Raw genomic sequence first — 14,679 nt, 5'->3', positions numbered from 1 at the left:
CCTCTCTTCCCGGTACAAAACCCACTTGCTCCACCCCTACCAATTTGGAGAGAAAAAGGTTAATTCTAGTAGATAAAGTTTTTGCCCACCATTTTAAATCTGAGTTTAATAGGGAAATAGGCCTATAGCTACTGCACCTCTCCAGATCCTTCCCTTCTTTAGGGAGAATAGTAATATTGGCTGCAAGGGTCTGTGCAGGAAATAGTGAACCTGTCAAAACGGCATTACAGACAGAAAGAAAATATGGCAGCAATGTTTGTTTACATTTTTTATAGTAAATGATTGGGAGACCGTCTGGTCCCGGACTTTTCCCATTTGGTATGGTTCCTAATATTTTGTCTAGTTCCTGTAGCGTAAACGGAGCAAGTAACGTAGATTGCTCCTTTTCAGTCAAGGAAGGAGCATCTATGGAATGTAAATAGTTACTTATAGCTTCTGTGTGGGTAATCTGGTTAGTCGGGACAGATGCTTTTTTAAGGTTGTATATCTCAGAGTAGTATTTCCGGAATTCCCTTGCTATGAGAGTAGTGTCGTTAATCTTTCTATCTAAGTCTCCCTTTATAGTGGATATAAAGGTTTTCCCCCTTTGTTGTTTGATAAGGTTCAACATCATCTTATTGCCCTTGTCTCTATGAGCATATGTTTTATATTTGAGCAATTGGAGGGATTTAGCAAATTTTACTTTCAGAATGTTCTTAAGTTGTTTCCTTAGGTGTTGGAGTTCTGTCTGAACTGATTCCAGCTGCGATCTTTTATGTACATTTTCTAGAGAGGATATTTTGCCCAACACCTCATCTATGAGTTGCGACCTCTTCCTCTTAACTCGTGACCCTAGGGCAATAAGTTCCCCTCTTACAAATGCTTTGTGTGTCTCCCATAGGAGAGGTTTTGAAATAAGGGGGTCATCATTAAACCTAAAGAACTCCTTCAGTTTACTGTCTACTGAGTCTACATCTTTGGAGTTTTCTAAGAGCGTATCATTAAGTCTCCAGTTCCATCCTCTAACAGGCAACCTTTTCAAGGTAAACTTAACAGAGACCGGAGCATGGTCCGAGATGGTAATATTCCCTATCAAGGATGAGGCCACCTGGGGTAGAAACCTTTCTGGCAGAAATATATAGTCTAAACGTTGGTACGAGTCATGTGGAATTGAATAGAATGAGTAATCCTTCCCATTCGGATGATGGAGTCTCCACACATCTTTTAGCTGCATTTTGGTCAGGAGCATTTTAAGGCGTCTAAGGGTCTTATGTGCTATATGAGATGTCCCCGAAGAAGAATCTATACTCGGTTCTATCGTTAAATTTAGATCCCCGCCCAGTATCACCAAACCATCAAGAAACGGTTGCAGAGTCTGCAACACTTTTATCATCCACTGCACCTGTCCCACATTTGGGGCATAAAGGTTTACTAATGTAATTTTCATATCATAAACCGTACCTTTGAGGAAAATATATCTGCTCAGTGGGTCAATTTGTGAGGCTTCCAGAATGAACGGGATAGTGTTCCGTATAGCAATAGAAACGCCTCTAGACGCTGTATGATAAGTGCAGTGAAACCACTTGTCATATGGTTTCGTGGGCAGTGACAGTATTTTATTTGTTTTAAAGTGTTTCTCTTGTAGGAAGATAAAGTCGGCATCTTCTCTTCTCATCAAATTAAACACTTGGCTGCGTTTTTCCGGGATGTTCAGCCCTTTGGTATTAAACGTTAAGACTTTGCATCTGTCTATCCTAACGTGAAACAGACGCAGTGTAGCCCAAGCTCGATCACAGATCCAACAGAACAACATTTTATATACATACCAACAGTTAAACACATCTCCTAGACCAGTCAAGTTGGGTATAAACGAACATAATGATGTTATAATGCACATGTTTTTTCACACATAGGTGAATAACCCCAATGGCCCAGAGTAATGTGCCCTTGCAGTTAACCTGCAAGGGAGGGGGTGGGAGGCACAGCACCATCAAGGAGGGAAACCACCTCCAGAAACAGTACCATTCAATCTTAGCAGAAAGGCAATTTTAGGGTGTAGCATTATTATCTTACCCAATATATGCGTTATCCCTTCAACAAAAATACCACAACGCCATTGCATATGCAAATGACAAGACCCCCGCAGGGGGTGTCAGAGGTAATTTTTTAGAAAGCAAAACTGGTAAAACATAAGAGGGTCAATAGTAAGATCAATCAACGGCTGTCAAGTATCACTTACATATTCCCAGCTGTAAATATCAAGAAAACAAGAACAAGTCCCTTCTTTCAAGGTGGTCGTTTCATGCGTCCAATGTAGATGTTCGGTTCGTCTTGGTTCTTGGAGCCTTCAGTCGAGGTGCCATCCGCCATTCTTGTTGAGGAGGTAATATCGGGAAATCCAAGTCCCTTTGCGCTGGCAGCCACGATGGTATCTCCATAGGTGTTATGCCTGTTTTTTCCCAGAATTTCGGAAGGTCAGTTGGGTCGCGGAGGGTAATCTGCCGGCCATCTTTCACCGTCGCCAAGTCGAAAGGAAATAGCAATCTCACTGGCAACTTCTTATTTCGCAAGGTATCCGTTATGGGCTTCAGGATTCTTCTTTTTGCTAGTGTGCTAGGAGCTAAGTCCTGAAAAAAGAGTAGTTTCGAGCCCTCAAATTGAAAGTCCATTTGTTCTCTGGCCGCTTTCAAGATGCTTGATGTGTCTACAAAGCTTAATAAACCGCAGATGACATCTCTCGGCGGTTCATGTAAAGCCGGCTTTGGCCTTAGTGCCCTATGCACCCTTTCAATCACCATGTTATCTGCTCTTTCTTTGCCCACTAAATCAGTGAAGATCTGCACGCTCACCTGAGGTAAAGTATCGCCAGTGATAATTTCAGATATTCTTATGTTCCTCCGACGGCTGCGATTCTCTTGGTCTTCTATTATTAGATGGGTGTTGTTAATATGTGTCTGATGGGCCGCCAATATAGAGTTAACCGCCTCACTGTGTCTCAAGGTGAAGGACTGTGTTTCTTCTAACGAGTCCACTCTGCATTATATTTGTTTAATATCTCCCTTAATGTCCGCCAGCTCCTGCATTATAGGCGCGACTGCTTGAGTCAGGACCTTTTTGAGATATGCCAGAGACAGCGTGTCTCTACACCGTGACGTACCCGAATAAGCTGTGGAGCTGTCCCCGTCAGAGTCTTCATCCCTAGTATTGTCTGTTTGGCGCTCCAGCGCCATCATGGAAGGAGACGATAGCTTTTTCCGAAGGCATTTATCCATGTCGGGTTGATTTTTCCCCTGCTGAGCGGGACCGGGAGAGTCCTTGTACTTTTCCTTCGAAGGTTTTACCATTATTTTGCAAAGTTACTGCCTAGAAGCTGTAGTTTCTGTACATGAGTTGAGGAGCTCACGAGTTAAGCGTCCATCCCAATGCGCGGTAACTCCGCCCCCCCCACACGTTGCAGTTTTTAACGGTACCATACATGTAATGTATTGTATTGGGAAACTGATTTGTGGGACAATTTCTCAACATTTTGAGGGCTTTCGTTTTTATTCATTCACTGTGCTGTAAAAAAGGTGCGTTAACTTTGTTATGCCAGTCAATACGATTACGGGGATACCAAACTTATATAGTTTTTTTAATGGTTTACTACTTTTACAAGAAAGACACTAAATGTTTTTTTTAAAAAATGTGTTTTGCCGACCCATTCTGAGAGTCATAACTTTTTATTTTTCCATGGATTGAGCGGTGTCTACCTGTTGAAGTCAGAAAGCCTCTTATTTGCCATATCGTGGCATTATCGTTTGCGACTCCAAAGGCATACCTTGAGTCTGTATAGACATTCACACTTTTACCTGTGCCCAACTTACATGCTTCTGCCAGTGCCATGAGTTCTGCCTCTTGGGCGAAGCTGCTGGAGGGCAGTGACTTTTGCAGCACTGTCTTACCTTCCTAGACTACTACATAACTGGTGGTGAAATGTCCCGTCTGCTCATTCTAGTACCTAGATCCGTCTACAAAATACTGAATATCATAGTTAGTCAAAGGTACATCAGTGACACCTGGTAACCCTTGGGCTTCGAGTTGCATTAAACTGTGACAATCATGCTCATGTTCCATATCAAGCAAGTCATTGTCATTTGCAAATTTGTACATTAAGTTTGTACATCCCCCCTTCCCATACCGTGACTGGATAACACCACCATACTGTGACTAGATAACACCAGCATACCATGAGTGGATAACACCACCATACCATGACTAGATAACACCAACATACCATCACTAGATAACACCACCATACCGTGACTTGATAACAACACCATATCATGACTAGATAACACCACCATACCATGACGGGCTAACACCACCATACCGTGACTGAATAATAGCACCATACCATGACTAGATAACGCCACGGTACCATGACTAGATAACACCACGGTACCATGACTAGATAACACCACCATACCATGACTAGATAACACCACCATACCATGACTAGATAACACTACCATACCATGACTAGATTACACCACCATACCATGACTAGATAACACAACCAGACCAAGACTAGATAACACCACCATACCATGACTGGCGAACACCACCATACTATGACCAGATAACTCCACCATACCATGACTGGGTAACACCAACATACAGTGACTAGATAACATAACCATACCATGACTGGCTAACATCACCATACAATGACTGGCTAACAACACCATACCATGACTGAATAATAGCACCATACCATGACTAGATAACACCACCATACCATGACTAGATAACACCACCATACCGTGACTGGGTAACACCACGTTACCATGACTAGATAACACCATGGTACAATGACTAGATAATACCACCATACCATGACTGGGTAACACCACCATACTGTGACTAGATAACACCACCATACCGTGACTGGCTAACACCACCATACCATGACTAGATAACTCCACCATACCATGACTGGGTAACACCATAGTACCATGACTGAAAAATAGCACCATACCATGACTCGATAACACCACCATACCGTGACTGGATAAGAACCCCATACCATGACTAGATAACACCACCTTACCATGACTGGGTAACACCACCATATCATGACTATATAACACCACCATACCGTGACTGGATAACAACACCATATCATGACTAGATAACATCATACCATGACTGGATAACACCACCATACCGTGACTGGCTAACACCACCATAACATGACTAGGTAATACCAACATACAGTGACTAGATAACACCACCATACAGTGACTGGATAACAACAACATACCGTCACTACATAACACCACCATTCAATGACTAAATAACACCACCATACCGTGACTGGATAACACCACCATACCATGACTGGGTAACACCACCATACCATGACTATATAACACCACCATACCATGACTAGATTACACCGCCGTACTATGACTAGATAACACAACCATACCAAGACTGGGTAACACCACCATACCGTGAATAGATAACAGCACCATACCATGACTGGAGAACACCACCATACTATGACTAGATAACTCCACCATACCATAACTGAGTAACACCAACATACAGTGATTAGATAACATAGCCATACCATGACTGGCTAACATCACCATACAGTGACTGGCTAACACCACCATACCATGACTGAATAATAGCACCATACCATGACTAGATAACACCACCATACAATGACTAGATAACACCACCATACCGTGACTAGGTAACAACACCATACCATGACTAGATAACAACACCATACCATGACTGGATAACACCACCATACCATGACTGGCTAACACCACCATACCATGACTAGATAACTCCACTATACCATGACTGAGTAATACCAACATACAGTGACTAGATAACACCACCATACAGTGACTGGATAACAACAACATACCGTCCCTAGATAACACCACCATACAATGACTAAATAACACCACCATACCGTGACTGGATAACACCACCATACCATGACTCAGTAACACCACCACACCATGACTAGATAACACCACGGTACCATGACTAGATAACCCCACCATACCATGACTAGATAACACCACCATAACATGACTAGATAACACAACCATACCAAGACTGGGTAACACCACCATACCATGACTAGATAACACCACCACACCATGACTAGATAACACCACCATACCATGACTAGATTACACCGCCGTACTATGACTAGATAACACAACCATACCAAGACTGGGTAACACCACCATACCGTGACTAGATAACACCACCATATCATGACTAGATAACACCACCATACCGTGACTGGATAACAACACCATATCATGACTAAATAACAACACCATACCATGACTGGATAACACTGCCATACCGTGACTGGCTAACACCACCATACCATGACTAGATAACTCCACTATACCATGACTGGGTAATACCAACATACAGTGACTAGATAACACCACCATACAGTGACTGGATAACAACAACATACCGTCACTAGATAACACCACCATACAATTACTAAATAACACCACCATACCGTGACTGGATAACACCACCATAACATGACTGGGTAACACCACCACACCATGACTAGATAACACCACGGTACCATGACTGGATTACACTACCATAACATAACTAGATAACACCATCATACCATGACTAGATAATATGACCATACCGTAAATGGTTAACACCACGATACCAAGATGACACAACACCACCATACCATGACTGGATAACACCACCATACAGTGACTGAATAATAGCACCATACCATAACTAGATAAAACCACGGTACCGTGACTGGATTACACCACCATAACATGACTAGATAACACCACCATATCATGATCAGATAACACCACCATACCGTGACTGGAAAACACCACCATACCGTGAATGGATAACAACACCATACCATAACTGGATAACAGCACCATACCATGACTAAATAATGCCACTATACCGTGACTGGATAACACCACCATACCGTGAATGGATAACACCACCATACCATGACTAGAAAACAGCAACATACCATGACTAAATAACACCACCATACCGTGACTGGATAACACCACCATACTGTGACTGGATAACACCACCATACCATAGAATTTGGTGACAAGTTATTTTTATTACCTTAAAGAAAAAATACAACATTACTGATCGTCACCATTTTCTTTTTTCATGTAAAGTTTATCTTTATTGACTATTACACTACACTATATGAAACTAGTGTTCTTTATGAGAAAATTTGAACGAAAATGTGAATTTTATGGAAAGATTCTTTAAAGTCTTTGTTCCTCAGAGTGTATATAATAGGATTAAGCAGTGGGGTCACCACAGTATACATCAGAGACATGATCTTGCTCAGAATCAGGGATTGTCCTCTTGGTGGAAACATATAAACAATCATTAATGTCCCATAAAATAAAGAAACTACAATGAGGTGTGAGCTACATGTGGAGAAGGCTTTATGTCTTCCGGTATTGGATGGGATCTTCAAAATGGTGATGACAATGTACACATAGGACAGCACAATTATTATAAAGGGTCCCATAACAACTAAAGATCCCAATATAAGAACCTCTTTCCGAATGATTGATGTATCAGAGCAGGAGAGCTGCAGTATAGGTTCAAAGTCGCAATAGAAATGGTCAATAACGTGCGGTCCACAGAAATTAAGATTATAGATAGAGATTGTATAGATCAACATCACCATAAAACTAACCAACCAAGTCACAATTACTGATGTCACACAAAACACATGATTCATGATGGAGTTATAACGGAGGGGGTTACAGATGGCCAGATATCGATCATAAGACATCACTGACAGTAGAAGACATTCTGAGGACTCCGAGGTGACAAAGACAGAAAACTGGATGATGCAGCCGATGAGAGTCATAGTACTCCCTCCATACAGTACAGAGTGAAGCAGGGTGGGGACAATATCAGTAGTCAGCAGGACGTCACACAATGATAGCTGTGTAATGAAGAAGTACATGGGAGACTGGAGAGATGTACTCACTAAGTATAAGATCATGATAAGAAGGTTTCCTAAAATGGTCCCACAGTAAATAATATCCAGTAGTGAGAAGAATAGAAATGTGAAGTTTTGTAGATTAGGAAATCCCAGAAGGATGATGGAGGTGATATTATTTTTTAATTTCATCTGGAGGAGACACATGATTAAATTCTAAGAATCACACAATGATAGCCGTGTAATGAAGACCTAACTACTGTATGGGAGCGTGATTACTATATGGGGTCTAACTACTGTATGGGGGACCTAACTACTATTTCCAAGTCAACTTGCTATATTAGGACCTAAATAATATATGGGGTCATATACTATATTGGGGCGTAACTTCTAGATGGGAACCTAACTAATAGATGAGGGCCTAACTACTGTATGAAGACCTGACTAATATATTGGGGACTAAATACTATATGAGATCTAACCTCTTTATGAGAACCAAACGTCTATATGGAAACCTAAATTCTTTATGGGAACTTAACTACTATCTGGGGGACTAACTACATTCTGAGGGGCGAACTACTATCTGAAGGACTTAACTACCATATGGGGCCTAAAAATTATATAGGAGACTTACTACTATCTGGGGGGCTTAACTGCTATATGGAGCCTAACTACTATCTGGGAGGTCTAACTACTTTATGGAAGCACCTAACTACCATATGGGGGCAATTAAATATTATTTGGAGGCCTAACTACTTTCTGGGGGACCTAACTACTATATAGGGGCACCTAAATACTATATGGGGAATCTAATTACTGTATTAGGGACCTAACGGCTGTAAAAGGGACCTAACTACTATATGGGGCTTTAACTAAAATATGTTGTTCTAACTATTATATAGGGGTACCTAACTGCTATATGGGGCAGCTAAATTCTATATAAAGGCCTAACTAATGTATGGGGATCAAATTGCAAAAGAGGACTACATCTGTTTGGGGGAACTATGTGCTGTTCACGGGGCATTATTTCTTTTTGGGGGCACTATTACTGTGTGGGGAGCTAAAATGTTTAGGGGAAGATCCAGGGACAAAAATGTTTCCTTCTAGTTACGCCTCTGAGTGCAAAAGTAGTAAATATGAAATAAACTAGACATATTTGCTAGTGCCATAACCATAATGACCTGTAGAATGAAGTTAACAATTTACTTATACAGCATGGTGCATACTAGAAAAAAAAAAAAGCCAAAAAACAATAGTGATTTTACTTTTTATTCACATTACCCCCAGATTTTTTAAATAAAGCTTAAATGATGTGTAACACGCAAATGCTGCCAATAAAAAAAATAAAACAGGTTTTGCGCTATTTTTCTGCCATTTTCCGAACAGGTCTGCGACACAAATGTGAACCTAGCCTAATGTATCCACGTAGCTGTAGCATTGTCCCCAGAATTTATTCCACATCCAGTCTGACATTGCTGATACTGTGGTTAAAATGATCCTCAGATCTTACCTCTGTCTGTGCTTTAACCTTGCCTTCATCTGTCGGACCCTGTAGAGCAGTTATCACCATTTAGAGACTATCCAGATGACCTCAATATGGGGGAAGTACCCTGCAGAATAGACCTTACCTCCAGGAGAGGGTTATGAGCTAAGACATGGGCTCCCTTAGGCTGGGTTCACACGACCTATTTTCAGACATAAACGAGGCGTATTATGCCTCGTTTTACGTCTAAAAATAGGGCTGCAATACGTCGGCAAACATCTGCCCATTCATTTGAATGGGTTTGCCGACGTACTGTGCAACCTGTAATTTACGCGTCGTCGTTTGACAGCTGTCAAACGACGACGCGTAAATGGACTGCCTCGGCAAAGAAGTGCAGGACACTTCTTTGCCACGTAATTTGAGCTGTTCTTCATTGAACTCAATGAAGCACAGCTCAAGATTTACGAGCGTCTCAGACGCCTCGTAAATTACGAGGAGGAGCATTTACGTGTGAAACGAGGCAGCTGTAAACAGTCTGTCTTTTCACACGTAAATGCCTCTCATCGTGTGAACATACCCTTAGACTCCTCACCTCCAGGTTATCTTGCATCCATCTGATCATGGTGATGGAGGGTCTACTAACTCTCCGCATAACAATATAAGCAGATACCAAACCCACATTTTATAATTCATTCACTGCTAATACTATTTCTGTTGTGTAGAGACCCCGGTCCATTTCCTTCAGAATGACTATTTCATAGGATAAGATTAGGAAACACTTGGGGACTCACCTCAGCTTTATCTGTGTTGTGTAGAATATCCATATGTGCAGATAATAAAAACCCGGTAAATTATATCTTATAATATTAGAGGACAACACTCAATGTTTCTACTTTAGAATAAGAGAAATCCCACACATACTAGTGCAGAGTGCAGCCAGTGGAATAGTCTAATAAGTGTAGAAAGCTTCATAATACGGTCATTTTATATCTTCATGTGTGGAATTATCTATATATGGAGATTCCAGAGAGGGCTCCACCAGCGTCCCCGGTGTACAGACATAATATATGAAATAAGTCTAATTAATCTATTGAATATAATCCTAAAGGATTTAGACTTTCACTTTTGTCACTCTCTTAAAAAAAAAAAAAAAAAGAAAGAAAGAAAGAAAGAAAAAAGTAAAACTCTTTTTAAAGTTAATATTTATTCTGATTTCAATACAAAAAAATACTAAAGAAAAGAAGTGAAAAACCTTTATAACTTAAGTTAAGCATTTAAAGCCTTCATGGTCTTACGGGTATTGTCAAGTGGTATGTGCACCAACTAGGCCGCTCCGCAGTCTATATAAATTCTATGCAAAGTCTTTAGCACAAGAGTACCTGAAAGAGTCCAAACAATAGCAGAGACTTTGGTACGGATGGAGCTTGACGTGGCAGATGATGCCAGACGTGGTGGATGATACCAGATGACGCAGATGACACCAGAAGTGACAGATGACACCAGACATAGTGATACATACAGATGAGGGGTGGGGAAATTGTAGGTCTGCGTCTACCAAGGAGGGCACTATTGTTGCCCTTGTATATACTTGTGGGCAGCTGTTCAAGCCACTAATAGATCCTGACTAATTTTCTGTCTCTTAAGATAAAAAGCACTAATGTCTCCCCAACAAGAGGCAACCTAGAATAACACCTTCATGCTAAAGGTATGAAGGTCGACTTCCATCAAATGTTGACTAGTGCTAATAACTAAATAATAAGTAAGTTGAACAGTGATTACCAATCTGACAGGTTAGGTTAGGTTGGTGGATGTACTTTGATTGGCAGTGCAACCACTCACGTCTTAGCTCATCCAATTGAGGTCCCAGTGGCCTCTCTATCCGCTGGTGTGGAGAGTCTCTTGTGGCTTAAATGCTCTTTAACTGGATGCCAGGGTAAAACCTTGGGAAGAAACAGGAGGACTGCAACATCAGTGATCTGTAGCCACGACAAGAGCTTGGCTGGTCCAGGCCGAGGTCATCATAAAGAGGCAAGAAGTTATCTGTTCTTTTAATGGTCTTTAGTGAACTATTAAGGGTGAAAGACAGGTCAAATGGAAATAGCCAGAAGTATGGCATGATTTTTGCCTTTAATGCATCAGTTTGGCTTTAGTTGTCTGCATTTGCTGAGAGTCACAGGAGAGATATCTCAAAAGATGGACACCTTTATTTTTCATTAGTCAATTTCATAAGCTTTCTGGCTTTCTGGAGCTTTTCATCTTGGTAAATGGATTTTAGGAGTCTGCATAATATATACCATTGCTGGTCTCCCTCTTTTGAGCCCGGTGTAATGACGGGGTAGGGAGACAGACAGGTGAGCCCTAATCTACCCGCCACTCAGTCCCTGCCTCCTTGCACGGCCCGTCCTAGGCGACGGCGTACAACTGGGCGACGGTCCCTACGCTCAATAAGTGCACGACAGACCAACAGACAAGGGTACACAGAAGCTAAGGGAAATGGGGCAGTTGCCCACGGCAACACCGTGAGCAACAAGAGTAGTGAACAAGCCGAGTCAAAACAGGAGTGTACGAGGTTCCAAACGCAGAGCAGGAGAGTAGTCAGTAAAGCCAGGGTCAATTTGAAGCAGAGGACAATAGTACAGGCAGGAGCAGCAGAGCCAGGAAACCAGACAGAATCACAGGCAAAGGAGGAGCAGGAAATGAAGGTATAAATAGACAGAGGGCGGTAGCTAGCTCCGTCTGGCCAGGCTGTGATAGGTTCTCCCACTCCTCAGCCTCCCAGCCTGAGTGGTAGCAGATCGAGTCACTCTAACAGACCTAGGCACAGATGCAGGCTGATTAACCACGGGCGTCGACAAGGAAGCTGTGTCAGGCAAATCCATTACACCCGGTGTGTGGTCTGCACCCCAAGGATGTTGCATGTTTTGGGCTTAGTAGTGTTTTTTAGAATGGCATGGGTAATGTCCATAATAGCCATTATAGCGATGCACTTTTGTCCTTCTTAGATGTATGTTATTTATTAGTACACTATAGTACTACCAGCCAAAAAAAATTATATTTATGTGCAACCTAAAAATATTAATTTAAGGATGATTGCCACATATGATAATTGTATTAACTGATTCCTGCACAGCTTTCCTAATGTCTGTATTTCTCAGACTGTATATAATGGGGTTGATCAAAGGGGTAAGCACAGTGTAGAACAGGGATAGGATCTTACTGATGGTCGATGTCTGTGCTCTTGTTGGAGCGACATAAACAGTGAACAGAGAGCAGTAAAATATGGAGACCACAGTCAGGTGGGAGCTACAGGTGGAGAAGACTTTCTGTCTACCAGTACTGGATGGAATCCTTAAGATGACAGACAAAATTTGAACATAAGACATAATGATTATGATGGTCGGCATAATGACTACAGGTATACCCAGTAAGGAGACTTCAAGTTGGACCATGTAGGTTTCTGTACATGCAATTTCTAGCAAAGGGACGAGGTCACAGAAAAAGTGGTCAATAATATTGTTTCCACAAAAGGTTAATGTCAATATCATTATAGTGGTAACAAATGCTACAGAAAAACCCAACAACCAGCAGATGACGACCAGTTTCACACAATACGGACATGTCATGATAGAGGAGTAACGGAGGGGGTTACAGATGGCCACATATCTGTCATAAGACATCACTGTGAGGAGAAAACATTCAAATGATACTGAAGTACAAAATAAACAAAACTGTGTGATGCAAATAGAAAAAGTGATGGTCCCCCCATTATTCAGTAGAACATTGAGCATTTCGGGGACAATATCTGTGCTCAACAAGATGTCACTGATGGACAGTTGTGAGATGAAGAAGTACATTGGAGTGTGGAGGTTCTTGCTGGTGGACACCAGGGTGATAATCAGAAGGTTCCCAAATATTGTAAAATAGTAAATACCAATAAAAAGACCAAAGAGAAATAATCTTAGACATTGACTGCCTTGAAATCCTAAGAAAAAAATCTCTGTCACCTCAGTCAGATTCTTCTCCTGCATTTAGAACAATAACGTAGATCTCATGTTAAGTCAAGATATTCAGAATACAACATCCCTATATTTATAATAAAGTAAAATACATAATTCCTTATATAATAAACCCACAACTTGAGTTCATGTCTGTTGCTCTTCATTATGACCTTCAATGCAAATACAAGTAAAGTGGCCGGTACATATCATATCCAACAACAATATACTATGTAGGGGAAAAAAGGGAATAAGTAAATAAATAAGTCAATTAATTAATTAATAATATGTCCTCCATATCCCTCCTCTCCCCACCCCAAACACATCAATCAAACGTATTATTTGTTTGCTTTATATGTCTTTACATTGATAACTCTTCTCCATTCCTGATCAGGGTTTATAAGGGTGTACATAACATTTCAAATTCTATTTTAATATGATAATTTTCCAGAATTCCCTTATAAACAGTCAGACCTCATGCGTGCCCCTAAATGTTGTCCTCGTTTTATTGCCATTAGATAAACCTTATATGATATAACTTGAAAGACTTTTCTAATTATTGAAAAAAATATTTTACCCCCAATTTGATGCTGACATTCTAGGAGTTGTAGTTTCTCCAGAGTTGGATTGAAGTTGAAGCACAAACACATTGTTAAAATTATACAATAGCATTAATCTAAAATGATCTTCCTAAGAGGGTTTGATTTTGTCGATAAATTCTTCCAACTTCCCAACTTTTCTATTCTACCACTTAAGAGAAATCTTCACATATGGAGAACTTAACATAGAATACTTTTATATATTTATTTCTTTTTTTGATAGGCGTTACCATATATTTGCATCAATTTGCTTTTGACTTCTATTTAAAAAAAAAGTAATCATTCATAGAGGTCTTATATTTTGCCAGGACAGCAGGCAGCATGTAAGTTTTTAGGGACAGTTTTTTGTTTTTTTATTTTATCTAAAGCCAGAAGTGGATTCAAAAGAGCGTAAAAGTAGAGGAAGAACTTATATTTGTTCTTTTTTCTTTAGAATCCTCTCTGTATTTGTCTAAATACAAATTGCCTCAACACTACATTTGCATATCCAGCCTTATATTTATAGTGCATGAGAAAACTAAAAAATGTACAGAGACCCTGAGCAATTGATAGATATAAATTTCTGCTTGTGAGCGCACCCTACCGTCAGTTTCATGTAGCTAAGTATGGAAGCATAAAAGT

General features: G+C 40.7%; 2 protein-coding genes across 2 annotated transcripts; both read right to left on the bottom strand.

The window, feature by feature from the left end:
* Positions 1-7,240: 7,240 nt before the first annotated feature.
* LOC142750659 (olfactory receptor 11A1-like) lies at positions 7,241-10,288 on the bottom strand. The gene is made up of 3 exons (XM_075859650.1): positions 10,256-10,288; positions 9,492-9,530; positions 7,241-8,173 (listed from the first exon to the last, which is right to left on the bottom strand). Exons 1-3 carry the CDS (start codon positions 10,286-10,288, stop codon positions 7,241-7,243), a joined length of 1,005 nt encoding a protein of 334 aa, XP_075715765.1.
* A 2,256-nt stretch (positions 10,289-12,544) lies between these two features.
* LOC142750658 (olfactory receptor 11L1-like) lies at positions 12,545-13,492 on the bottom strand. Its single transcript, XM_075859649.1, has one exon. It carries the CDS (start codon positions 13,490-13,492, stop codon positions 12,545-12,547), a length of 948 nt encoding a protein of 315 aa, XP_075715764.1.
* Between the last annotated feature and the right edge of the window lie 1,187 nt (positions 13,493-14,679).

Source organism: Rhinoderma darwinii, chromosome 3, assembly GCF_050947455.1.
Source record: "Rhinoderma darwinii isolate aRhiDar2 chromosome 3, aRhiDar2.hap1, whole genome shotgun sequence".
In the NCBI taxonomy this organism is placed as follows: Eukaryota; Metazoa; Chordata; class Amphibia; order Anura; family Rhinodermatidae; genus Rhinoderma; species Rhinoderma darwinii.
This window is presented reverse-complemented; position numbering and strand designations above follow the sequence as displayed.

Coding starts and splice junctions, on each gene's coding strand:
- LOC142750659 (XM_075859650.1), bottom strand. CDS start 10,288: ATGGATATTCTACACAACACAGATAAAGCTGAG. Junction 9,531..10,255: donor ACAACACAGATAAAGCTGAG/GTGAGTCCCCAA, acceptor ACTGCTCTACAG/GGTCCGACAGATGAAGGCAA. Junction 8,174..9,491: donor AGGTTAAAGCACAGACAGAG/GTAAGATCTGAG, acceptor TGTCTCCTCCAG/ATGAAATTAAAAAATAATAT.
- LOC142750658 (XM_075859649.1), bottom strand. CDS start 13,492: ATGCAGGAGAAGAATCTGACTGAGGTGACAGAGATTTTTTTCTTAGGA.